The following is a 24,254-nucleotide window of genomic DNA, read 5'->3' as shown; positions in this document are numbered from 1 at the left end:
TAGCTGTCATTATATCGTTAAGATGACATCGAAAACGAGGCTTCGCTCATTGAGCCCGCGCAAGTCCTATCTTTCATTCAAATATTAGTCAAAGTCATTGACAAGGTATCTCTTGCCCATTCCTCTGATTCTCCGTCACCATCGAGCTCCATGAGACCAATGCGTTTGCGGACCTTACTACTGTTGCTCGTGAATATGCTATGGTACCTTTCGACGAAGTCCAATTGGTTGACTGGGTTGAGGCTTTAAACTCTTCTCCTGCGAGTCATAAATTCGTTTATCTCTGTCTGCAGATCGATTGGGATATCGTTCTTGAACTTGCTTGTTGAGGGGGCTGCTAGAGACGTTCCTTCCACATTCAGCTACCGACCGCCTTGGGATATATACTGCTCTGGATCATGGGCTTCTCCATACTCCAGTAGACTCTTGCCGCCACGTGGCAGATGGTCATGCTCTAGAAATGCCAAGGAAATGTTGCGATCACTACAAACTCTGACCAATTCTTTATATGTTTGCATAGAAATACTCGTAGAGCCTGAAACTTCTTGGAATATGAGGAATGCAAGCTTCTGGAATTTGAAATTTTGCATAGCTTCAAGAATCTGTTGCTCAAACCTCAAACCTTCTGGCCGATTTGCATAGATCGTCAAGGATCGGATTGACACTGGCAATGTTTCTTGCAATCTAAAAGACGCCTCCCTGATACCATTGAAGCCACCGACCAAACTCTGTTGGAGGATACGTAAGGTGTGGAGACGTTCGAAGCCATCGAGCTTGCTCAAGTGAGGCTTCCACAAGAAGCTGGATCGATCACAGTCGGCATCCTGGTCATATATGTCGAGGTATTCCAGACAGTGTTTGTGGAAGGATAGTATACGCCACAATTCGTCATTGGGAATAATGTTGCTTGGTAATGTTTGATCTACCATCGACGTGTATCGAGGTAGAAACACAGTCAGCGATACCAACGCCTGCGGCTGTTTCAGGCACTCTCTCAGGGTAGTGCGAGAATCTTCAATTAAAGGATAGTCACCACCAGGGACTAGTGTAAGGTCTGTGATGCTGGAAGTCCGGGCCGTATTTACTTCGATCAGATCAGAGAAGCAGGAAAGATGGATGTCAAATATAGAAACTTTGCGGACGGTAGGCAGAAAGAAGAGCCTTCCAGCGTCCTTGACAAACATTTCTCGGTATCCGATATCTGGATTCTGGTCAAATGGCGACCCAAAAACAGTAAGGCTCTGCAGTTTCTGGAGGTGACTCGACTGTGACAGTGTGCTTCGTGGGAGCCATCCTGGGGAGAGATACAGGGTTGAAACATTGGGCAGACAGGCCATCAGCACGTCAATGAATGCTTGACTTCGTCCCTCATGCAATGCTTCCGAAAGCTCACCAGATGTATATCCTAATTTACTGCCAACATTGAATAGATTTTGAAGTTCCTGCCTCCTTTTGCGCCCGTCCTGGAGATATTCATCTTGCATTTGGGGGGCTACGGACGATGATGAGTCACGAAAATCTAAAAGTCGAACATGCGCGCCTAGTTGAGGGTTCTCGACGACTGTACGAAGGAACAGCCAAAGGTTGAAGAAAGATTCTGTCTCCCTGGACCATCGGTACTCCTCGTACAGCCCCGGGGTGTAGGCATGGTGCCAAACTCGGCTCACGAGGCTGCAAGCATAGAGCGTTACTATCCTTTTCGAGGTAAAATGTGGTTTTAAGAGAAATGCGACACTAGGTTCGTTTGTGCAAAGATGAGACAGCACCAGTTGGTGGAGCTCTGGTGGAAGATCGTACATCTTTACAAATGAACTCTACTCGGTAAGAGAAGAGTAGTAAGTCACAAAGAGCCTGATGGTTCTTCGAATTTGATGATCTCCTTTGCTTACAGGAAGAGAAAGATTAGGCAGCACGAGGGTCGGTTAGTCTGAATATTACCGCGTAAAATTTCTGCGCTAGAGTTTTAAGGCCCATCCTAAAGAGGTACAGCTTATAAGCCCTGGGAAATTTATTTAGCGCGGTAATGTTCCGACTAACCGACCCCCGGCAGCTGCAAAAAGTGTCTAAAGGAGATAAGATGTGGTAGAGCTGTGGTGCACTCCCTCACAATTCTTGTGAGATGAATAGCTGTACGTGCGAGAAATCATATGCTGAATTGGCAATGATGGCTTAAGTCTGGAGCGTAGCACCCCGTACGGACGAGGGTGTTAAAGGAGCAAAGTCTCGATGAAAGCGATTATCATCTTTCTCTGGACGGAAAGAGTGCCGCATAGATTTAGATACATCACAATATGCACAGAGGGTATGATATCAACAAGTAAATGTCCATGCTTACTTCTAGAGACTATCGTTGTAAAAGACACGCAGACTCCGATTGCAGTCGCTTCTCCCACTTCTACACAGTCTTCTTGCAAAAGGCATTCGTGTCTGTAGACATCCGCTTCCGTATTCGCCCCTGCCACTGCTGCCACAGTACCCATGTAAGGAAAACGCCAAATGTCAATAGAGTGGTCGTCACCCAGTAGTACCAGAAGCGTTCTTTGATGACTGAGTGGCGTTTGGGCACCTCCCAGTCGAAGAATGGAGTCGTAAACAATGCCTATCAGTCTCGTGGTCAGACTTCTCGAGATTTCTCAATCACATGCTAAACGCTTACCGCTATAAAAGTCCCAGGGAGAAAAGCCATGGTCAAGACCGCAATGGTCTTCAAGGCAGCAGCATCCTGCCGTGAATGTTCTGCTATTCCTGTCGACTCGGATGTAAGTGCGATAGCAATCTGGTTGCTCTTCTGTTGGGAGAAATGGTAGATCTAAGCTCTTTATTAATCTCTCACTGTCTCGAAAAGCTCCCTAGATCGACTTACAACGGCTAACTGTATTTGTATGCGCTTCTGTTCGAATGCAGCTTGGAGCAAAAGATTATGATTACTGTTCATAGTCATTTCGAGATGCTGCAGAATCGCATCGCGGCTCTTGTCTAGCAATGACACTATCTCTGGCGGGGCATCTCGGGCATTTGCTTCAATATAGGTCAAACATTTTTCCAGCACTACTTGTCGTGCTTGTGTTCTCATCTCCATCATGCTCAGAGTTCTCGCGGTTCCATTGAGAGCTGGTGTAATCGTTTCGAAGTCAGCCCGAAACGGATCTTCGCGCGGCTTGGACGAGTACGTGTGTTGACCAAGACTATGCTGAGTAGAGTCAAGTCTCTGCCCCTGGTGCTGCATCCTCGTCATTGTCATGATCAAGAGCAAGTGCATGAGCATCACAGGCACGAACATTGGCTGCGGTGCAAGGTAACTATTACTTCGGAGTAGAGCGAGAAGTCCTGCAAAGTCGAAGACCTCACTTTGAGCTAAGATAATAGCACAGGTCATCGCTGTTTGCCTATGATACTTCAGAAGAACTGTGTAGAATCCAGTGGTGCCGATGCCCACTTTGAATAAATAGGCTGCACTCTGGTCAGCACATGGATATCCGATGATGACAACTTTACATGCCATCCGATGAGACGGCGTGTCCTCCTCCGAAACTATATTGAATTGGTGATTGAGCCACGTGCGGTATGCTATGAGTCAGTATATCGATAATGTGTTGTGGAGCGCACATTCTTTGACAAATCCCTTTGAATGTCGCTTGTGACCAAGGCATGATTACCGTCTTATCTGCTGTTGAGGTCTTAGATGCGGAAAACAGCAGCCGGAAACAACCTTTAGAGATGTCTTGTTGAGCAGCTTGAGCACGTTGGCCATCCGGATTACTAGGGAAGGGGGGCCTGGGAAGAGCCATTCCTCAACCTGGTCCGGGTAAAGAAAGCCTTCTCTTATGGTACTTGCGCCACTTGGGTCTGGCGAGATCTCAATATAGGAGCATTCCGCCGGCTCGAAGCCTAGACGATAGTCTATGGAATGGTCATATAGAGATGGGGCGTAGTTGGTATTTAAAGTACTGAGAATAGGAGCCATCAATTGAAATTTAAATGACAGAGCTTTCAGCTGGAGTCCGACGGTTGCTCGAAGGTCCTATCGTCAGGTTGTCTACATGCATCTGGAGCAGTCTCAAGGGAAATGAGTCCAGTGTGTGCATCTACACAGTCCTTATCAGACTGGAGTAGCGTAAGGCTGACACTTACAGAATGATCTCTTCATGCAGGCAGATCACATAGTCTCGCTATGTAGCCCGATCTGCCCCACTTGGAGCTGCATGTCAGCTCGTCTCTAGATGCAAAGCCTTATTATGACTACATTATATCGCTCAGCGCTTTTGTGTTGGCTAATTTGAGGTAAAGCTCGCGGCCTCTCTACCTTGGGCGGTTGAAGTCAGAAATCCAGAGACGCTCCCGTCTTCTTTGACCAGGGCAATCTGCCTGCTTCAAAGCTGTTGCTTGCCGGTGGGAAGAATGTCTCCTTTCCATCAGTACAAGTTCCGCATGAAGGCTTGAGGTCTTTCCTGGGTCTGTTGCAGGCTAGTTCCCACCGCAAGCAACACACATACTGAGTTGTCGGCGTTCTGGGACCTAATATTCCTAGAAATTGTCCATCGGCATGCTTTCCTACCGACTATGAACCAAATGGTCGACGCTATCAGTGATTTGGCTATTCCATCTAAACCACTTGATGAAGATCAAGGACCCTCTAACGTATATGAATTTGCAAGGTCCTAGGCAGTTGGTGACTTATTAGGCAACCTACGTAAGCCCGAGTACGGTGTTGCTGAGTGAATGGGCGGCCAGCACTTGCACTGAAGCTCTACTTGCCATTCCTACAGAATTCAACAATTCTTGAGATGTTGAGAGCAGCCAATAGCATCCCAGCTGAAGCTTACATAATCACTGGCGGTGGCTGGGATGAAATGTGACGTAGGCGCCCTGTGCGCGTGCAAACCTGCCACATCAAGCCTTCCAACACTTACAAACGTTTTCGACAGCTTGCGTGTACACAAACGTTGTCTACGTAAAGTCACGAAGCTTCACTATCAAAAGCAGAAGCAACAAGTTGGACGATTTTGACTCTTCACACGTCAACGGGTGACGTAGCAGACACGTTCCGTTCCTGCCTTGGTTTTCTTCCAGCATGACTCTCTACTACACTCTGGTACGTTTGATCTGACAAACCTCACTCCAGAACATCTCTTCCTTCGGCGCAATCCAAAGCACGTACAACCAACCCAGCTTCAAGAATGCCGTCGTTGATCTACGCTCCGGTTCACACCCTGCTGCCTAGGCCTCTATACCACGAAGCTGACTCGAGCTCTACAGGTGTTCGCCCTCCTGATGTTCGAGATGGGCCTCTTTGTCGTTCTTATCCTCCCTCTACCACACTCTGTCAAACGCAAACTATTCGCATTCATCTCCGAGAGTCCTCTCGTGGCCAAAGCACAATATGGCTTGAAGGTAGGCCGCATCAGCTCCCATTCCGTACAAAAGCTCATGCGGGCAGATCTGCTTCATTTTTATTCTCATCCTCTTCGTCGATAGCGTCAACCGCGTCTACAGCGTGCAAAACGAGCTTTCTAAAACCAAGAGAAACAACAAGTATGGCCCCTATACCCCACCTCCTACAACCTTACTAAGAATACGTCAGTCAGGCAATGCTTGAAGGCTCTGGCCGCATGGAGGTGCAGGCCCGCAAGTTCTATGCTCAACGCAACATGTACCTCTGTGGTTTCACTCTATTCCTCTCCTTGATCCTCAATCGCACATACGTGATGATTCTCGACACACTCCGTCTGGAAGAGAAAGTTAAGCGTTACGAGGGCGACCCATCGGCAAAAGGCAAGGCTAGCGAGCAACTTGCACAAGCTGGCGATGCTGGTGAGATCGGCAAGCTTAAGAAGCAGCTTGCGGCGAAGGATCGTGATATCGAGACCTTGAAGAAGCAGACGAATGGGTTGCAGAATGAGTACAACCGCATGGGAGATAACGTGGCTTCCTCGGATGGGACGCCAAAGAAAGATCGCTGAGGAGGGGTAGCTTTCAGCTAGATCCCTCCAACACGTGGCGGCTTACTACACGTGGGGTGATCGTCGTGCAAAATTGATGGTGAAGGTCAATATGACAAGTGGGGCGAAATGGACTGGATTCTCTCAGTGAGACGAGGATTGGTTGGTAGGGGTAGGATTTCATGCAAATAGCACTCGGTACTATTGTTGGGTGCATCGACAGTTCTACAGAGGAAGGCATATAGATTTGTTTTGTTTCTAGTCTGCAAAAGCAATGATCTGACCAACATCTCTCCCGTTGTGACTGCTGGCAGGGCAGAAGCTTTCGTAGACGCTCCAAGCTGCCGCAGAGCAGATCCACGGATTTGGTTCAGCCGACAAGCCTTCCGTATGTCTCTCCGTCATCCACTGTCTCGGTACCCAAACCTCACTCCAACATCGCAGTCTTCAGCCATGATTCGTAGAAGTCACGATGTTAGTGCTGATGGTTCTGACCGTGCACGCTCCCAAAGCGATGGTCCCGCCAAGCCAAGTCTGAAGCTCCCGCCCTGGGCGGCTACGGTAGGCCGGTTCACCTATCACAGGAACTGTGACGAGAGCGGATTGACGAATGGAATGGTAGGTGGTGGGTAGGTGGTGGGTAGGTTGGCAACAACAGCATGGCAATTGCGTAAGAGCTAGAGCTTGAGAAGGCCTGTTTTGAAGGTGGTGAAAACACACCGCATATTATTGATTTTGATGGCTTTGGACTACTTGTTAGCTGTCAGCATTCAAAATGGACCGTTGGTGGGCGTTGAAGAGAATTGGTCTTAGGGGCGCTGCCGGCATCCTTCGCCAACTCTTGGTTCTTCGCCCTATTCCCTATTGATCCGAATTGTTCAAGCCATTCTATCGCGTCGCGGCAAAACCAACACTTATCCCTCCATTCTTCATAGGTCATGACTTGAGTCAAAAAGGCATTGAAGCGAATGATGAGTACTGACAGCTAACAGGACTGTTGCATAAGAGGCCACAACAAACATCTCACTTGAATCCTTCGACAACGAAGACAATAATGCCCCGCAGCTGAACACGCTGCAGCCTTACGAAAGCTACTTAATTCTCCGATGCAAGCCATCATCCTTCCATTGCATGCCCTTTGACGTCTGCATCTACACCCACAGCGACTCTGAGCAAGCGTCGCATCTTCAATGCTCGCGCGAAGCCTTCGACCATGGCACTCAAATCACCTATGATGCCTTCTCCTCACAACAGCGCAGTCTCTGCCTTCAGCCCATACTCCGAATCTCCCACCTCCCCGCAGAAGTTCGGTTCACCAATCAGTGGCCACAAGTATGGCGATCCATCCTGAAGTCGGCGTTTCACTGACAAAGTAGCTCGTCAAACCGATCGAGTCACCTCAATCCTCAATACAATCACCACTACTCTCCTCTGTCAATGAATAGCCCCAGCGATTTTGCGGACCCTTCACCCATCGCGACCTCCTCTACCGGCACCGATACCACCGATATAGACGATGTGGTCCAAGAGCAAGAGCAAGAGTCGACCCAAGAGCCAGAGCCAGCGCAAAGCATTACACCAGGGGCTCCCAAACCTGCCAGACCAGGCCTGGGGGTATGTACAATGAAAGGTCGAACGACTCCGCTGACAGAAGTAGCTCGAGACTAAAATGGCAGCAAAGCAAGCCCAAAAGCCGCGATCTGATGAAGACGAGGAGCCAAGCTCCGTAATACATGCCCCAACTGGCTTTGAGGCATTTGTATGTTTGCTGTAAGCTGGGAATGATCAAGCTGACAATATTAGAAACGAGCAACGCCGAAGTCGCCACCTCTTATCCGCCGGACCACTCCCACCGCTCAACAGCGATCAGAAATCATCGTTTCTCCTCCAGAAGATGAGAAAGAGAAGGAAAGCCGACCACCTCGGCCTACTACATGGCCTAATGCTGAGTCTTCCGAGGCTTCAAGTTCTCCTCCGCCGATACAGACAACCATACCCCCTGCGAGAGATTGGTCGGCGACGCCGCGCGCTCAATCGAGGGCTGAGATGGAGCTCTCTCCGGACGAAGACAAGAAGAGACCTGTTTCACGGTCAAGCTCACGAGCCAGCAACTTAGCAGGTGCGCTGATCATACTTGGTGTCAGAATCGTGCTAACAACGTCAGATATTCCTGAAAATGGTGAAGACAACCAACGAACACCAAACCCCAGCAGCTCGCTGTTTGAAGATACGGTAGAACGACTTCAAGAGCAAAATGACGAAGTGGCAGCCCTAAATGTCGCACTGAAAGAGTGCTGGACTCTTTGTAACACTTTGGCTGGCCTGAGCTACGTGCATCGTGAAAGAATATTCAGCTTCTCAGGGAAGGGAGATCGACAACAGCAGGCCTGGAAGTCATGTTGGAAGCTCTGCCAGAAGCTTTACGATACTAGAGATGAGGAGTCTACTGTACGGCCAACGCTTGACTTGTGCCGCGAATTCTGCCAATGCTTATTCGACATCCGACGAAGAGACAATGAAGCGGCCGATTCAGTCTTGCGTGTCAGTTTCGAGATGAACAACCATCTCTATAATACACACGACCGGACTTTACCTGAAGCTTTCCGAGAAAGAACTCTTGACTTCTACATCACACTCTGCCATCGTCTTATGAAACAACGTACGGAGATGGCACAGGAAACAGATCTGTTGCTCGGCGCTTGCTGGTCACTGGCAGAGATGCTGTTCAGTCTGCGGCAGAATAAACGAGATGGTAAGCCTGCAGACGAAGAGCTGCTTGGCTCTGCCATCCAGGCATGCTGGGAACTATGTGATCTTTTCCGTGAAGGCTGGACCCAGATCCGGCCCGATCGTGGGACGCCTAGGCCAAGTCAGACCACATTTACGCAAGCTTTCCAACAAGCGAAGCAGAGTCAAGCGCACTCAACCGCGTCCTACACCACGGTGCCAGAATACGAGGATTCGGAAGACGAGGGCTTTAGCAGCCTAAATCCGGAGACCCCAACCACCATTTTCGAAGACACAAATCAGATAAGCCCCGACGGTGATGAAGGACCCACTCCCAACATCCTCGTTCTCGGGCCCAACGACCAAGACACTCCCCAAAAGCGGCCCCCTTACAACTCTTCCACTAGAAATCTCTCCAGCAGCAACCTCTCACAAAACAACAAGACCGTCACATCAGCCTCTTCAACCTCCACAAACACAATAAAAAATCATCAAAACACCCTTCTCACCAACGGCACCCCCAGCAAAATGGCAATCAAGAAGAAGATCCCCATCTGACCTGCCTAAAACTCCTCCTCATCAAAGCCGCCACAAATGTCGGCTACACCCGCGCCTCCGGCATCCCCCTCTCCAGCTTCATCAAATCCATCCCCTCCAACAGCTTCGGAAGTAAACAATGGCAGCTTTCCCTCCTTGACTCCTACAAGAAGCTCATTGCCTCGGAACCGGGGTTCAGGGCTAATGGGGCGGGTGTGACGGGGGTGGCAAGACGGGCGAGGGCGCCCGATGTGGCGAGGAGTGTGACGTGGTTTTGCGCACAGGATCGAAGGTTCGAGTGGTTGAGAGACCTGTATAGGTGGGTATTTGGGTTTTTTGTTGAGGAGGGAGAGGGTAGGGGGGATGTTGTTGTGCAGAGCTAGTCGTTCGACTAGGGTAATTCACCCGTGTGCGCTGAGATGTTGATATTGGGGGTACCTTGGGGAAGGAGGGTAGGAGTAAGAATACAGGCGATCTTGGTCAGGGTTTTGGAAAAGTGCTGGGATTGGATTACATCGGAGATCCAAGGATTTTGATCCCAACCCTCGGCGGTGGCTCTGTTACTGGAGCTGGAAGGCATATTCATCGCATCTATGCTAGGAAGGGAGGACATGGATCTTGGATTCGGTGGCAAGAGCAAAACGCTCAACTGGTGGCTTTTTTGGTAACAATATACCCTCAACAGTCGCACACTCGATATACACTTTTCGGAGGCACCATCTTTCTTGGTCTTGGAAACAACGAATGTCCAGCAAGCAAGCGAGATACCCATCCGTATATTGTACTAGAGGTGTATACTTAGTGGGAAGGCAATATTACGATATTATGATAACTCGATGTGGATCTCATGTGACGAGGTTGCTACTCTTCCCCTGCCCCCTCCTCATCACTCGTCACTCTTCCACTCTTTTCATTCAGGTCGCCTTGACCAAGAACATCCCATCCGCTCTCGCTCCTACGAGGAGGCGTTCAGCAGATTCTGTAGAGAAGGGGGGATGGCAGCCTCTTCCTATATCTAACGTTTCCATCAGATTCTACCGACCGTCAATCTCCATCATGTCCCACGGAAGCTCTCTAATTGGCTTCAACGCTAATGAATTCGGATCTTGGGTAGATGGGGGCAAATTAATGGTAGCATGTTAAGATTCAACGCTTGTAATCCCAACACAGGCGATATCTCACAGCCGCATCATCTGATGCTCAGCTTGTCGGAGGTTTGCTCGAACGCTGCCTTGCCTCAGGAAACTCAGATTTTCTCGCGGTAGAAAATCTTGCCACCTCTCAAGAGTTGCGTAGGTTGTTGCTCACGAAGACTATCAGCACGGCCGTATATCTGTTATTCTCAGCACTTGAATCAGAGTTCAACTCCGGAGGATCTTACGCAGCAGAAGCACCAAGTATCTCCGCCCTCCTCGCATTAGCAAGAAGCCAGCAGAGGTCTTCGATACATGGGAATGGTGGAAATATCAGAGCGACTCACGATGCATGGATGGACCGGCCTCCAGTATACCGAAGAAAAGCAGGGTATGTGGGTACATACCCGGCTATATGGGGCTCCATCGACCCATCAGTCCATCGGCAGCTTAGACAAGGACGCACCATGTGTATATGTCGTTGGACATTGTTGAGCCTTAAGTAGGGCATGATTGGACTACTTAGGGGCAGGTCTGGGCGTGGTGGGGTAGAGTTTCAGGAGCCGCTGTCTAAAAAGCTTAGCCTATCAGATCTGGCTGGGCCTGGGGCGGCGTCATTAGCACCTATTTATTCCCCAACTTTCCTACTCTTTACTCTTCCATTACTATTGTTTCTTGATCATCTCTACAGTCAACCTGGTACGGGCTGATTTGAGACTATTCCTACAGCTGACACCGTCAACTCTCCACCTCTATCCTCCCTAAGATCTTCTTCAACTCTCTGAGGATCACTTGGTACTTGAACGACCCCACTTCGAACTGCGGAGGGTTACTTGTACAACCTTCACCATTACCACTACCCTCTATTTCCCAACCCTCCCTTAACTACTTCTCCAACTACTCTATTCTTAACCTTTTCCTTTCCATTCTTCGCTCATTTCACCACACAACACACTTTCCCCAAAGATCCACTAGATCCACCTCCGAGGATGTCTTACAACGCCCCCTCCGTCCCGCCGCCCTGGGTAGCCGAATATGACGACCAGTCTCAGCGGTACTACTACGTGAACCGCGACACGGGTGAGCGCACTTGGGATGCGCCCACCGGCAACTACGGCGGCGGCAGCGGGTACGGCGGTGGTGGAGGATATGGCGGGGACAATGGTGGCAATTATGGCGGCGGGGGGTATGGTAGTGGTGGTGGTGGCTACGGCGCAGCGGGCGCGGTTGGGTATGAAGCGCAGCAGATGGGTTCGTAACCAAGCCTTTTCCTTCCCCTCCCCTCCTTTTCCTTCTTTTCCGTCTCGAAGGTGTGGTATGTGATGTTCTTGTGTCACGTATCCGCCATCAAGCATGCATTATGATCTCGAGTAAATCTACCCTGGGGGAGGCGCAGCTGGCTTACAAAAATGACACAGAAAATCGATATGACTACGACAAAGACCGTACCGAAGGCTACGTCGAGAACAAAGCCTACGACGCCGAGCAAGACGTCGTCAACGCCCCCGATAACGCCGCCCGCTGGGCCGGCAATAAGGTCCAAGACGTAGAGAACATCCCGCAGGATATCGAGGGCGGGTTTGACAACGCCGAGAACCGCGTCGATCAGGGGTTCGACAATTTTGGGAATCGCGTGGAGGGCGGGTTTGAGGGTGCTGTGCAGGATGTGGAGGACGCGCCTGAGGATGTGGCGGGTTGGATGGGTGATAAGGTTGGGGATGTGGAGAATTTTGGGGATAGGGTGGAGGGGTATGGGGATGGGGTTGAGGGGGCTTATGATCAGGGGAGGGATGAGGGACGGGGTGGGTATTAGAAGATAGGGGGACAATGGGGAGGTGGGAAGGGAGGAGGGGGTGGTTCAAAACGAAGAGGAGATTGATGAGACAGGGCCGGGCTTAGCATGCGAATAGAGTAGTCTAAGAGAGACATTAAATAGCTCTTCCCATAGAAACGTGCATTTGATGGTGATGTCAATTGTTATAAACCACTGCGTGAGCGATTGATTGCGGAGCGGTGTCTGGATATTGGAAATGCTTCTATCCAGCGGACCAGATCAGCGGACCGGCTTTTTCACTTTCACGAATGACTTGGCCAGCTCCATCGCTATCGCTCGCACTTCTTTGATCTGGAACGTTCCTGCTAAATGATCCGTAGCCCAATGACGATAGTTGGCGTGCTCACCCCAAGGTAATGATCTTCCTCGTCGCCTCAGCCTGCGCCCAGGCATCAATATGCATCTTGCCCACACCCAGACGATACGCAACACCATCGATCCACTCCACCAGCATGATATTATACATACACCAAGGTTTCTCGCCATCATAACGCTGTTGGTCGAAGTGACCACCACTCTGATCGATGTGCGGCCTGTCAGGAAAAGATTGTTCCTCCATCGTCGTCGCTTCTGAATCTATCAAAAGATCTGGATTTCCTTCTCCCCTGGACTCCTGGGTATCGAGTTTGCATCGCGATATCATGACGAGTGCGTATAGGGATTCTTTGAGATCGCGCTTCATTGTTGTCGCTATCTCGCCCGGGACCAGGACGTAGCCTCCGACCTTGCCAGGCGAGGCTGCCATACCTAACGGGCACATGATATGCTTGTCTTTGGTGCATCTGTAACTTTGTAGACTCATGGGCCAGTAGTGGTCATCGCTGACGGTACTTGGATTGAACTCTGTTGTCTCGGCCTCGAATACTAGATAATTAGTCCCCCTTTTCAGGTTCGGTCCTAGTGTTCTCTGTTCTTCGGGTGCTGTGGGATGGAGGAACCAGAGACGTGGATTGTCCCGTTCCCAGTAATATGGCACGCCGTCTTCTAGGTTGCCTTTCCACTGCGCGCGATATTGTTCGCGCCTGGTAGCATCTTGATTGACGGCCTTCGGATAGCGGAACTCTTTGCTAGAATATCGCTGGCGGTCATTCTCAATCCACTCTATTCGCGAGAGATTTTCGTGGGTGTTGCATTCCACGGGACCCTGCCATCCTGCCCAACTCCAGCTTGGGAAGAGCGGTTGGCTGGACACAGGATCACGTCTTCTTGTCAAAGGGCCAGTCGGTCTCCATAATAGTTGGGAGTGAGTCTATTTCAGATCGGGGCAGTCCGAAGACGAAGTCGCTCCTGAAAAGTGGGCGAAATGCAGTTGCTATGCCCTCAAAAGCGTTGAGGATATCAGACGCGAAGGTCAACTGCCGCGAGGTGTATGCTTGCACCACCCTGTTGTACGAGAGAATGTTGACGCTTCCTGAGGATGGCATCATCGTGGGTACGCCACTGGTGAGAACCTCCGGCATGAATTTCTTGTCCAGTCCACTCTCTACCACATCTTCACCCTCTATGAAGGCATCTTGACGGTGTTGACACGAGAAAAAGCACCTTTGTTTGCCGATGTAGAGTACTCTGGGGGACAGTAACCTTTCTTGAAGCGTCCAGGCTCTGGAGTTCCATACGGATTTATTGATTGCCTGTGAAAAATCGGCGGGACGATTAGCTAGATAGATATCTTGGATCTTCTCAATGTGCTGACAGAATGTCCGTGGATTCGATGGCATGCCCGCCAAATACGCGTCAGCTGTGTCTCCTGAGGCAGCCGCAATGGTCAATACAGCAGAGCTGTAGATCAGATCCATGGCAGCAATTTGTTGTGCTTGATCTTCCGGGTCATCTTGGATTACGCAGAGACTATCTACCCATAGATAATGTTCTCCAAGTAGTTTTGTCAGAGATATTGCATCCTTGATGGCATTCGGGACGTCTGTCGCCCTTGCAGAGAGAGAACCCTTTTCCTCTAGGTCTTTTTGAGTGTCTTTCTCATTCCGCAAGGCACTAGCTACTCCCCAGACATAGCTCAGAGCGACATATCGAGGCTGTTGAATAGAGGAGACGATACAATCAGACTCGACATTAATCAATCGAAATCTTTCAGGCAATTGTCTTCCGTGGGATTGATCAAGATTCGGTCCGCAAAGACCATCATTGCAATCGTTGTACCATTTTTTGACTAAGCTGTATTTGATCTGAGGCAAGTTGATAGACCGATGGCCACTTATCTCGTTCACTACGCTCTCGTCCTGTAAAGCCAGACTGTAAATTGTCTTCATGCCATCTACTCTCGGAGTAGGTTCCACGGAGAGTAGGAATTGACGTGTACCCTTAATGTTTGTTTCTATAGGCAACGTCCTCATGCTACACATGACAAGCCTTCCATCAATTGTGGTATCAACCTCCGACCACTCAGACCCATGTCGAATGGTGAACGCGAGGAGGCGACAAAATGCACAGGATTCATTTTCAAATATTTGTGCCAAAGGATACAAGTGGATCTCCTCAAGCGCTTGTAATCAAGGGCTATTGACGAGATATTCGAAATCGATATGCCGGCAGTTTTCGCAGAGATAACCCTGCTCATCTGCCTGCAGTACCGGCGGACTCTCAATCCACCACCGTTTGGAAGGGGCCTTGAATTCCTTTTCGGTGAAATCCTTCAGTGGCTTGTCCAGCTTTGGAGGTGCCGCCTTTGGATAATTCTTTCCATACCATGTCCAGTAGATATGGTCAGCTATCATTGCTCTGTCTGGAGCCGGTGATTCGCTCCATTCTGTTATTGTACGGCCTAGAATCTTGACGTCTTCCTTGCCATCTTTTGGAGACGTCTGAGCTTCTGGTAGTTTCCCCTCATCGCCCATCTCGATGATATTTCGTCGAGTCGACAACCTCGATGATGCCTTTCAACCTAGGAGTCCGTCCTGATACCCTTTGTTACTGTGTTGTCAGCTATGACGAGTATTGTTATCGCAGAATGATATCTCAATACAAATCCACTGTAGCTTTCGACGCGAGAAGATTGTGTTGTACATCGCTTTCCACGGTTAATTAGTAAAGAAGAGATGATTCAAAATGTATTACCACTGCATTACGCATTCCATATGAAATCTGGAGGCAATGCGCAAGGAGTACTCCTAAGCAGGCAATTCATGTGCAGCAAGCAGGTAAACAAATTATGAAAGGGTTCTGAGGGGTTTGCCTTAACAGTCAACGCATGTTGTTCATGGTCCGACCTTGCTCTTCCCCTGACGCTCTCCAATAGGGCTCTCTACTTCCAGTCATAGTCTCAAGCAATTGCACCTCCTGAGAATACAGACTGCTAGCGTCTGAAGAGATTGAATCGATGCTATTACTCGCAGTTTGCAGAGGAGGGGGCAGGAGATTCCTCACGCCAAGAGTCTCGCAAGACTAGGCTCAATGCGCCTTAGTGGCTTTTTGACGTTCTCCCGAGGCTGGAGGGTCCTTGGCGTTCCATCAAATTTTCATGTCAATGTTGTGGGCAGTCAATGAATACTGTGAAGGTGGAAAGCGAGGGTAGGCAGTGTCGAGTTAGGGGACCCTAATACTCGCAAGTTACGGAGGGCTGTGAGCGCTCCCTCACCACCTATAGCAAGGATGTCAAAGGCGTCGAAAAGATGAAGCGAAAGATCTTCGATCTCTAAATGATCATCCATGTTTATGCCGCAATACTGCATCAAGGATGCTGTGCCAAGCCTCTGGCTCTTCGCAGGGCAGTCTCTTGCGAAGCTCAGCCTTGTGCTGACCTGCATAAGGCTATGCTGACGATATGTTCAGTTTTTGTATCTGTATGGCCCTTCTTCTTTTCTGCCACATTTCACTTTTGTCTAAGAATCCTCTATCTTCTTGATTGTTGGTCAAGTCTCAGCTGCGCTCCGCATTGCAGTTGTATTGACTTCTTTGGTCAAGTGCCGCAGGCTTGACGCTCTTCAAGATGCCTAATCAAGGCTCGCAAAGCAGAACGGCGCAGTTGCCTTTCCAACAGCTATTGAAGAATAATGACCTAGGAATCATTGAGAATCCATTACAGCGTGTCGACGAAGTGGATTTGGATGAGGACATTACTAATTTCTATGCTGAACACCATCTTGGTAAAGTGGTCGACCTTGACACACTGATCCGTGCTGGACACGTGGCAAGAGATGAGAAAGCTACAATTGCAGAAGGAATCCTCAACGAGGTGGAATTACGCGCACTGGAGAAGGAGAAGACCACTCGTTTCTGGGAAGAGAGTAAAGAGCTGAAACTCATTCTCCTCACATGTTTCGTTGGGAGCGTGGTTCAAGGATGGGCCCAGGGTGCTATCGTAGGCCCAAATCAAAAATGGCCCAGCGATTTTCATCTCAAGATTGGTAATATCAGTGATGACCCAGCTGAGACTCTAAGGAAGACAGGAGATATCTGGCGATTCGCTGCGACGAATGCCATTGTTTACTTCTCGGCAAGCTCACTCGGGGCTTTCTTGTGCGATCCAATGACAGAGATCTTTTGGGGTCGACGAGGGGCCCTGTTTGTGGCCGCAACGACAACATTTGCGTCCTCAATAGGCCAGGCTTACACGAAGAGCTGGCACGCACTGTGAGTAGATCTTTTGTAATCGTCATCAAGCGTCAAGGCTAATTGCGCTGCCTTTTCAGCTTTGCTTGTAGGGTTATATTAGGCATCGGAATGGGAGCAAAGTCCTCGGTGGTGCCAGGTAGGCCATTGTTCATGTGAGGTCGGCGTAGCAGCTGATTTCTCGACCGTTCCAGTGTTCGAATCAGAGGTTTCTCCCGCTAGATTAAGAGGTATGATTCAGAGCTCATTTCAGGATGAAGCTGATTTTACCTTCTTAGGGCAAATATTGACGTCTTGGCAAATTGGAACTGCCCTTGGAATCGCGTTTGCCGGTGCTATACCACTCATAGTGCCGGGCAGCTGGCGCTTCCAGATATCCAGCTCTTTTATACCTGCCGCAATGCTTCTGGTACTAGTTTACGCTGGATCAGAGTCTCCTCGATGGTTGGTGAAGAAGCAACGATACCGCGAGGCCTATTCTGTGTTCCTACGACTTCGGGAGAATCCACTGCTTGCGGCGCGGGATCTTATACATATTCGAGCTCAGCTGAATGTTGAGACCATCCTATTTATGCGGACAGCCCGAGATGTCGAAGAAATAGGCAACGAGGTCCCGCATCTAGATCCGGCCGTCTACAGGCGACAGATCAGCCTTTTTGGTTATGGGCGGCGCATCACCCAGCTATTTACGATACCTCGAGTCCGGCGAGCCACACTGGCATCTTTCGCTGTCATGAGCGCCCAGATCCTGTGTGGGATCAATGTCTTTGCATTCCTCGCCTCGACAATCTGGCAATACGCGCGAATTAGGCGTACTCAGGGGCTTTGGCTATTCTTCGCCTTTGGCTTGTCAAATTTCTTCTTCTCGGCAATCGCCTACTGGTTTATAGACACCAAGGGGCGCAGGTTCTTGTTGATGGTGTCGCTGGCCGCAATGTTTCCTCTACTCTTGGCAGTAGGCTTCAGCTTTGAAGTGGAGAGCAATTCAGGGAGACTCGCTGCGGTGGCAATTTTCCTTATACTTTACATTCTGGCATACAGTCCTGGCGGAGGCGTGGTCCCGTTCCTGTACAGCTCTGAAGTCTTCCCATTGGTCCTTCGTGAGGTGGGAATGGCGTGGGCGTCGGGTGTGCTCTTTATGGGAGCGGGCTTGCTGACTCTAGTGGTACCTCAGCTCATTCATGCAACAGGGCCAACAGGACTGCTTGGCCTTTTCGCAGGGCTCGACGCCTTTGCGTTCATACTCGTCTGGCTGTTTGTACCAGGCACAGAACGCCAGATATCGACAATGGAAGACATGAACTACGTATTTGGGGTCAGCACTAAAAGGCATGTGCGATATCAGATTAAAGAGGTGGCTCCCTGGTATTACAAGCGTCACGTAAGACGTTTCAATGTTGCTGACATGGATTCTTTATATCAATACTCAAGATTAGAGGACAGGACTGCAAATGGACAGCGTGGACAGCAGAACGGTCACTAGCTTGTAATATTTAACAGCATATGAGAGGTCAAATTGGGACTCAATCTTCTGTGTGAGAAGAGTGCGGTAATCAGATGTAGAACGATCGGCTGACAAGCTGAATCTTCTGTCTGTGTGAATATCTCTCTCTCTTGCTGCGCCCGCCTGCGACTTTTCAGGCGCCAACTGACTGGCTAGACCCTGCGTCACCCACACACCAAACCCTACCTAAGGCTGCTACTGATCAGCCGCTAAGAAGCAGCTGAGGGGTCCCCACAAGTTCTCCGTCGCAAAACAAGGAAATCGGGTTGGATTTCCTCCGAGTCTGTCGTGATCTCTTATTGGGGAATTTGACTCTCATTATCCATATCACTCTGTTACGCGTCTATCCTAATTTGCGGGCTCTCATGGTTGCCTTCCACTGTCTTCTGCTCTGAACTCAGACCTATCCAAATAAGTCGCTACACATGGAAAGCGGGGCCTCCTAGCCCTCGGAGCCCTACCCGCTTATCAAGATGGAAGCCGTTGGTAGGTCCAACTCTATCAATCCTCGCCGCCCCACCTACTAACAGTTCTTCAGCAAGCGTCATCACCATCGCTGGCCTAGCCTACACCCTTCAGAAGGTCGTGCACGAGATCAAAGAGGAGGATGAAGAAGTCCAAAGGCTGGAACGTAAAGTTGAACGGCTGATCGCTGTGATTGATGAAGTGAAGAGGCTATATGGATCGCAAGAGACCCGGCCTTTCGGTTCGACAGACGAATCTGAGACCGCCAATGTCCGTGCTCTCGTAGAAGATACCACGAAAGCTTGTGGTGACGACCTGAAACGATTTCAAAATGATCTATACGATCTCATGGAGAAGAAACCGACCTTTGGGGATCCCTTAGTCAGAAGATGGAGGCAGCGACATGCTGCTCCAACTTTTGCTCGGCTCGAGAAACAAATTGAAGGCCATCAACTCTCACTGCAACTCCTGATCAATACTGAGCATGGGTACTTCTACAGCATCCTTCAACTCAAGCCGATTTGCTGACATTTTTTCAGCCACAGTCTGGCAGAGACTAGGAAGGCCATGGCGAAAGGATTCGCAGCAGTCCTCGCATCAAATGGCCTGATGTTCACCAAGCTTCAAGAACTTGCAGATCCACCGCAGTCCTTGGATCGGCGGGACACAGAAGCTACCCTTGTACCTGCACTCGACGAGACCGAGGAGGGGGAGCAGCCTGCCTTCGTGTTTGAAAGTGACAATCCCCTTCATGAATTCCTGAAAGGGTTATTTGCTGTATGGACTAAGGACGTGAAAACTGATGACAGCTTCACCGATCCGGTCCCGCCTCCAGACCGAAGCGGTGAACACCTCACACCTGGAAATCAGCACTCTTCTCTCAACGTGAAAGATTCACATTTCGACGACTATCGAGTGAGACTAGGACAAGAAAGGAGAATATCTTCCCCGGGAGTTGATCCGGCCAACAAGGATTGTCCATTGACACCGTCAATGTCATCGGCTTCGAATGGATCTCGAGCTTCCCGCTTATCAAATGCCTCGACGGTAACAACAAGTACTAGCAGAAGTTCTATCTCAGCGTCTTCTCAGCCCTCCCATCTCGATCAGAAGCGTGGTAGAGCTCGACAGTCTGTTGAAAACAGGAAGAATAGGCGCGCTCCCCACATAAACGTTGATGAGCCCACGGAAGAAGATCGGAACAGCTGCGACTCTAAAGACGTAGGGAAAGGATTTGAGCTCCTCCAACATGTGCAAGGAGGCTCTATTGAGCATGTTGAGGCCCTCATCGCGGACAATGCTAGTTTAGAAGAGATTGACGACAAATACGGGAGGACGCCCTTGCTGCACGCCACATACAAAGGCAGGAAAGATGTTGTAGATCTGCTTTTGCGGAAGGGAGCAGATTTGCAAGCTCAAGACAATCAACAGAGCACAGCCTTACATCTCGCGATCAGGAGACCGTCCGCCCATGGGATAGTGCCTGCATTAATCGACGCCGACAACAGGTTTCAACGGGATTCGCGTGAAGAATTCGAGAGACTGGTGAACATTGGTGACAAAATTGGCAGAACCCCGCTTCACGAGTGTGTACGGCTTGCTGCATCAACGGAAACAACGATCGACGTAACCAAATTACTGCTAGCGGAGAGCCCTGACATCAATGCTCTAGATGATCAAGGTCTCCCACCCGCATTCTACGCACTCGACTCTCGCAAAGTTGACATCGTTGATCTCTTGCTCGCACACGAAGAAAAGGCCGAATTCGGTTCGTTCTCATGGCCAGAACCAGACAAAATCACCAAAGAAATTGCGCGCTCCTTGGAGAGCAAAGGCTACACGAGGCCTGAAACACGTAGTAAAGATTCAAGACAGAGCATTGCGAGTAAGAGACCAAGTGTAGGGCGCTCCTCACCATCGATATCCAAGAAGACCAGACAGCTTTCTGTAAGGTCATCTTAGCACAAGCCTTTCTTGCAATGTCTCTGAGCCTACGAATGGCATTTCTTTGAGCGAGATGATTGTAACGATTACAATGTCAATGAGGACTACAGCTTGATGACGTTATGATTGTATCAATGGACCCGTTAAGAATCTTGAGCAGGTCTTCTATCTCTATTACTAACACCTCTTCGATTCAGTAATACAACAGCACTTGGCTCCCTTTTGTCTGCAATCCAAGGGCAGTCTCTGCAATTACCATCAGCATGCGACCCAAAATGCCTTGGGATAAAGACTGGCGTTATTGATAAAAGTTAGACATCAGGTATTTAAAATGGACGCAGTTCTCTGGTACGACATCCACAGGCAGACGGTATCTAGACTGCTTAGAGATACCCTTTGGTCAAGTTGCTTTCAGCCTGCCCTCCCGTAGACCACAGCACGTTCGTCGTGCCATTAAAGTTCTCCAATGGGTTACTGTCCTGTGTAGGGTGGAGAAAGATTTTCGCCTTTTCGTCAATCGGTTTCCGTCCGTCGAAGCGTCCCTCTAGCTCCATGACAAAATATCCTGGCCACACCTGCATTGTACTGTCGAAATAAAACACTATCTGGCCTTGATAGCCTGGCCTCGGAAGGACATCACTGCTGGCGGCGCGAGATGGATTGAAAAGCTTGTTACAATGGAGGATTAGCTGGTGGTAATAGTCGAAGCCGTCAGCACAGATACGGCTGCCCAAATTATCGTAGTAGCCTCTGATCTGTGGAGGCCAGAACAGTCAGTCTGCAATGTTCCTTACCGTGAGACGTGAAAAGGGGAGGATTAGGCTAGGGCCAATGCTTACTTCAATGCCATAGACGTGGAGAGGAAGGTAGAAGCTAGTCGCGCCATAGGGTGGCGGGAGACATACCACTCCCTTTCTACTACCTTCGGTACTAGTCTCCAGCGTCACGTTGGTTTGCAGGGTATCCAAGGGCAGAGATCTTGCACAGCCGGCTAGTAGGGCGAGATACACAGCAACAGGAAGCCATCGCCAAACCATTGTCACTGCCGTGGACAGGCAGGATGCGTCTTTGTGGGCTTGGTAACATCCCACAAACAAAAGATCGCAAGCGCAAGTCTGCATTTTAGGTGATATGTCGGAATCGCGGGAGGACTTTTCCCGTGTTCCTCTTATAGACTAAGACATCAGTCTTGAGGAAGCCATCCAGCTGTACGTATCGTTTGACGCACGATCAAGGGTCCCCGGAAGTCGCATATCCGGGATTAAATGAGCTTTTCGTGGAGTGTGCTTCACATCCGCGAATCAGACGCGCCTCAACTCATCGATATGAATCGGTAACGCTTCTTCTTCTCTCTAACAAGTCCCGCCCTTTCAATCAAAGGACTGTATTTCCACACGTCACGATGCTGTCTAGCTGCCTCCGAAGGCTGGACGCTGCACCTACATCTAGTTCAGAATTGACCAGTGCATCGGAGGCTCCTTCCATCTTCAGGGTTTTTTCGACTACCCAAAGGTGGTTGCGGAATACGACAGATATTGAGCGTTCTGGCAACATGGAAGGCACGGTCCATGACTTCGGCCTACAGTTGAAGTGCGATTGCCCAATGGAATTGTTGTCGGACGAGTGAATCAACATTTGAGAAGCAAGTGGTTTCCCCGCCAAAAGTGGTGTCAACCATGTGCCCTGAAATGTGAACAAGACTCAGCAACTTCACTTCGTTTCAGGCCATATAATATAAACGTCACGATAATAGCATAAAATTCTTATTTGAGGCAATCATATTCACTAATGGCTTCGCCGCGGGCTCTTCAATACTTCATTGGCACGCCAAAATCCCTGCGCAGTTGGCAGATTGAGGATCTGAACGACGCTTTTTTCAGAAACACAACGTCTGCCAGGATGGGATCCACGTAAGAGCACGTCTATTCGACACTTTTCGTACTCACTGACACAAGTCTAGCAACCCGGAAGATCTAGAGGATCAGATCAAGATGCTGTCAATATGTGAAGGCTTCTATCGTAATACCCATGAAATCATCCTAGAAGACCTTCTCATGCCCCTTATGGATGTCGAGATAGACGCGAAAGAAGCTTGCGCAACTCAGCTGGCAGCTATTAACCCCCTCGCCAGTCACTTTGACTCGTTACCAGTGCCACTTGATAGGACATCTGTTCTTCGATTGCTAAGGCAAAACGGGACCAATTCCCTTGAGAAATCCAAGGAGCTTCTGAAAGCCAATGCTCTTTGGCGACTTTGTAACGTGAACAATCAATTGAGGCAAAAATTGCAGAGTCTTCTTTTATATGCTATTGAATGTTTGGATCGAGCATCCCAGGAGACGCCCGATACGGACTCCGCCTATGGAGAAGCCGGGTTTCGCAATATTGGCTATGAGAGACTCACGAGCCTCGAATTTCAACGACAATTCTATTTTCGAGCCATGATCAACCTGCATATTCTGACTATGATCAAGTGCTGGCTTCATGGTTTCGGATTGTTGGCCAGAGCATCGGTCGATCATTGGCTGGAAATCAAAAATGACGTCGAAAGAGAAGTCCCGGGTCTAGCAAATATGTCACAAGTGGAGAGAGATGAATGGATCGAACGCCTCTTGCAGCATATGGCCCCTTTGTTACCTGACGAGGGACCCCGAGTGTTGGACCCGTTTGTGGTAAGAATTGGTGGGGTGTATCGATATGTAGGCATCTGCAAGATTTTGAAACAGATAGAGATGTGCAATCAGATCTTGTCCACGACTGGTGAACTCTGCAGATACATAGGGCGTCACAACGCAGAGACGTGGCCGCACAGGGTAGCTTTTTACAATCCTCAGCTCAAGAACGTGGACGCTAATTGTGTGCCAGGCACCTGGAGCACCACACACGGGAGAGGCTCTACCAGCGACACGAGAATATGACACGGGGACACGAGTCGTTCCGCCGGCGCTACCAGAGTTTCGAGGGCTAACACTAGAGAAGTAGGATGGGACTCAGAAGAGGAGAAATGCGATATCCTCGGCTCTGCATCGAGGAAAAGGGGTGCTTCATGCCAATGTCAAGAAGGGAAACGTGAAATCTTCGTCTGTGCAAAAGAGAAAGAAGATTGTTCGTGCCAGATACAGAAAGGCCAAACAGATAGCACTATCAATTAATTGAGAATAACTCTCTCTACGTAGGTGATGCGATGCCGCCGTCACCTCAATATCCTGCTCTTTCCTCTTCTGCAAGCAGGGGAAGAGGAACGAAAGACACACGCGAGACAGATACGTGTCTCCGAGCCACCCTCCGATGACAAGCAGCATAGCTGACAGCACCTCATCTACCACAGCCGCACTAAGAACAATCTCAAGGCAACTACCCATCTTCATATCCCCGATCCCAAATAGCCAAATCAGCACCGTGCACGTCTCTTAAGGCACAAACCTCCCTAGCGCCCTCGCAAGACATTCACGACACGAACCCGCTAGTCCCCACTCTAGCGTCCGTCCGCCCCAGCCTAATGCACGAAGACGAGCGATTAGCAAGGGGCCACTGCGCCATTTATAAAAAGCATATCCAGGCCGTCCCCACGTGGGGAAACCCGAGACGGCGAACTCGTGCTAGAC

At 49.7% G+C, this 24,254-nt stretch overlaps 9 protein-coding genes across 9 annotated transcripts; 6 read left to right on the top strand and 3 right to left on the bottom strand.

The window, feature by feature from the left end:
- Positions 1-362: 362 nt before the first annotated feature.
- On the bottom strand, positions 363-1,484 carry KY384_001667 (uncharacterized protein; the record flags this gene model as incomplete). Its single annotated transcript, XM_044810197.1, has 1 exon — positions 363-1,484. The coding sequence occupies one exon, from the start codon at positions 1,482-1,484 to the stop codon at positions 363-365; it is 1,122 nt and encodes a 373-aa protein (XP_044673209.1).
- A 911-nt stretch (positions 1,485-2,395) lies between these two features.
- On the bottom strand, positions 2,396-3,964 carry KY384_001666 (uncharacterized protein; the record flags this gene model as incomplete). The annotated part of the gene is made up of 5 exons (XM_044810196.1): positions 2,396-2,599; positions 2,657-2,809; positions 2,864-3,299; positions 3,349-3,386; positions 3,710-3,964. The coding sequence occupies 5 exons, from the start codon at positions 3,962-3,964 to the stop codon at positions 2,396-2,398; spliced, it is 1,086 nt and encodes a 361-aa protein (XP_044673208.1).
- A 1,107-nt stretch (positions 3,965-5,071) lies between these two features.
- On the top strand, positions 5,072-5,960 carry KY384_001665 (uncharacterized protein; the record flags this gene model as incomplete). Its single annotated transcript, XM_044810195.1, has 4 exons — positions 5,072-5,092; positions 5,257-5,391; positions 5,522-5,532; positions 5,582-5,960. 4 exons carry the CDS (start codon positions 5,072-5,074, stop codon positions 5,958-5,960), a joined length of 546 nt encoding a protein of 181 aa, XP_044673207.1.
- Positions 5,961-7,376: 1,416 nt separating this feature from the next.
- On the top strand, positions 7,377-9,224 carry KY384_001664 (uncharacterized protein; the record flags this gene model as incomplete). The annotated part of the gene is made up of 3 exons (XM_044810194.1): positions 7,377-7,553; positions 7,597-7,698; positions 7,743-9,224. 3 exons carry the CDS (start codon positions 7,377-7,379, stop codon positions 9,222-9,224), a joined length of 1,761 nt encoding a protein of 586 aa, XP_044673206.1.
- Positions 9,225-11,325: 2,101 nt separating this feature from the next.
- Positions 11,326-12,149, top strand: KY384_001663 (uncharacterized protein; the record flags this gene model as incomplete). Its single annotated transcript, XM_044810193.1, has 2 exons — positions 11,326-11,587; positions 11,647-12,149. The coding sequence occupies 2 exons, from the start codon at positions 11,326-11,328 to the stop codon at positions 12,147-12,149; spliced, it is 765 nt and encodes a 254-aa protein (XP_044673205.1).
- Positions 12,150-12,513: 364 nt separating this feature from the next.
- Positions 12,514-15,022, bottom strand: KY384_001662 (uncharacterized protein; the record flags this gene model as incomplete). The annotated part of the gene is made up of 3 exons (XM_044810192.1): positions 12,514-13,354; positions 13,713-14,560; positions 14,693-15,022. The coding sequence occupies 3 exons, from the start codon at positions 15,020-15,022 to the stop codon at positions 12,514-12,516; spliced, it is 2,019 nt and encodes a 672-aa protein (XP_044673204.1).
- A 1,091-nt stretch (positions 15,023-16,113) lies between these two features.
- Positions 16,114-18,219, top strand: KY384_001661 (uncharacterized protein; the record flags this gene model as incomplete). Its single annotated transcript, XM_044810191.1, has 3 exons — positions 16,114-16,757; positions 16,959-16,966; positions 17,015-18,219. 3 exons carry the CDS (start codon positions 16,114-16,116, stop codon positions 18,217-18,219), a joined length of 1,857 nt encoding a protein of 618 aa, XP_044673203.1.
- A 494-nt stretch (positions 18,220-18,713) lies between these two features.
- Positions 18,714-20,667, top strand: KY384_001660 (uncharacterized protein; the record flags this gene model as incomplete). The annotated part of the gene is made up of 3 exons (XM_044810190.1): positions 18,714-18,726; positions 18,779-19,193; positions 19,245-20,667. 3 exons carry the CDS (start codon positions 18,714-18,716, stop codon positions 20,665-20,667), a joined length of 1,851 nt encoding a protein of 616 aa, XP_044673202.1.
- A 1,770-nt stretch (positions 20,668-22,437) lies between these two features.
- KY384_001659 (uncharacterized protein) lies at positions 22,438-23,631 on the top strand (the record flags this gene model as incomplete). Its single annotated transcript, XM_044810189.1, has 3 exons — positions 22,438-22,559; positions 22,610-23,321; positions 23,515-23,631. 3 exons carry the CDS (start codon positions 22,438-22,440, stop codon positions 23,629-23,631), a joined length of 951 nt encoding a protein of 316 aa, XP_044673201.1.
- Positions 23,632-24,254: the final 623 nt, after the last annotated feature.

The sequence above is a fragment of the Bacidia gigantensis genome, assembly GCF_019456465.1.
Source record: "Bacidia gigantensis strain McMullin 20006 chromosome Unknown contig_132, whole genome shotgun sequence".
Lineage (NCBI taxonomy): Eukaryota > Fungi > Ascomycota > Lecanoromycetes > Lecanorales > Ramalinaceae > Bacidia > Bacidia gigantensis.
Note: the sequence above shows the minus strand (reverse complement) of the source record. Positions and strands in the feature narration are given on the sequence as shown.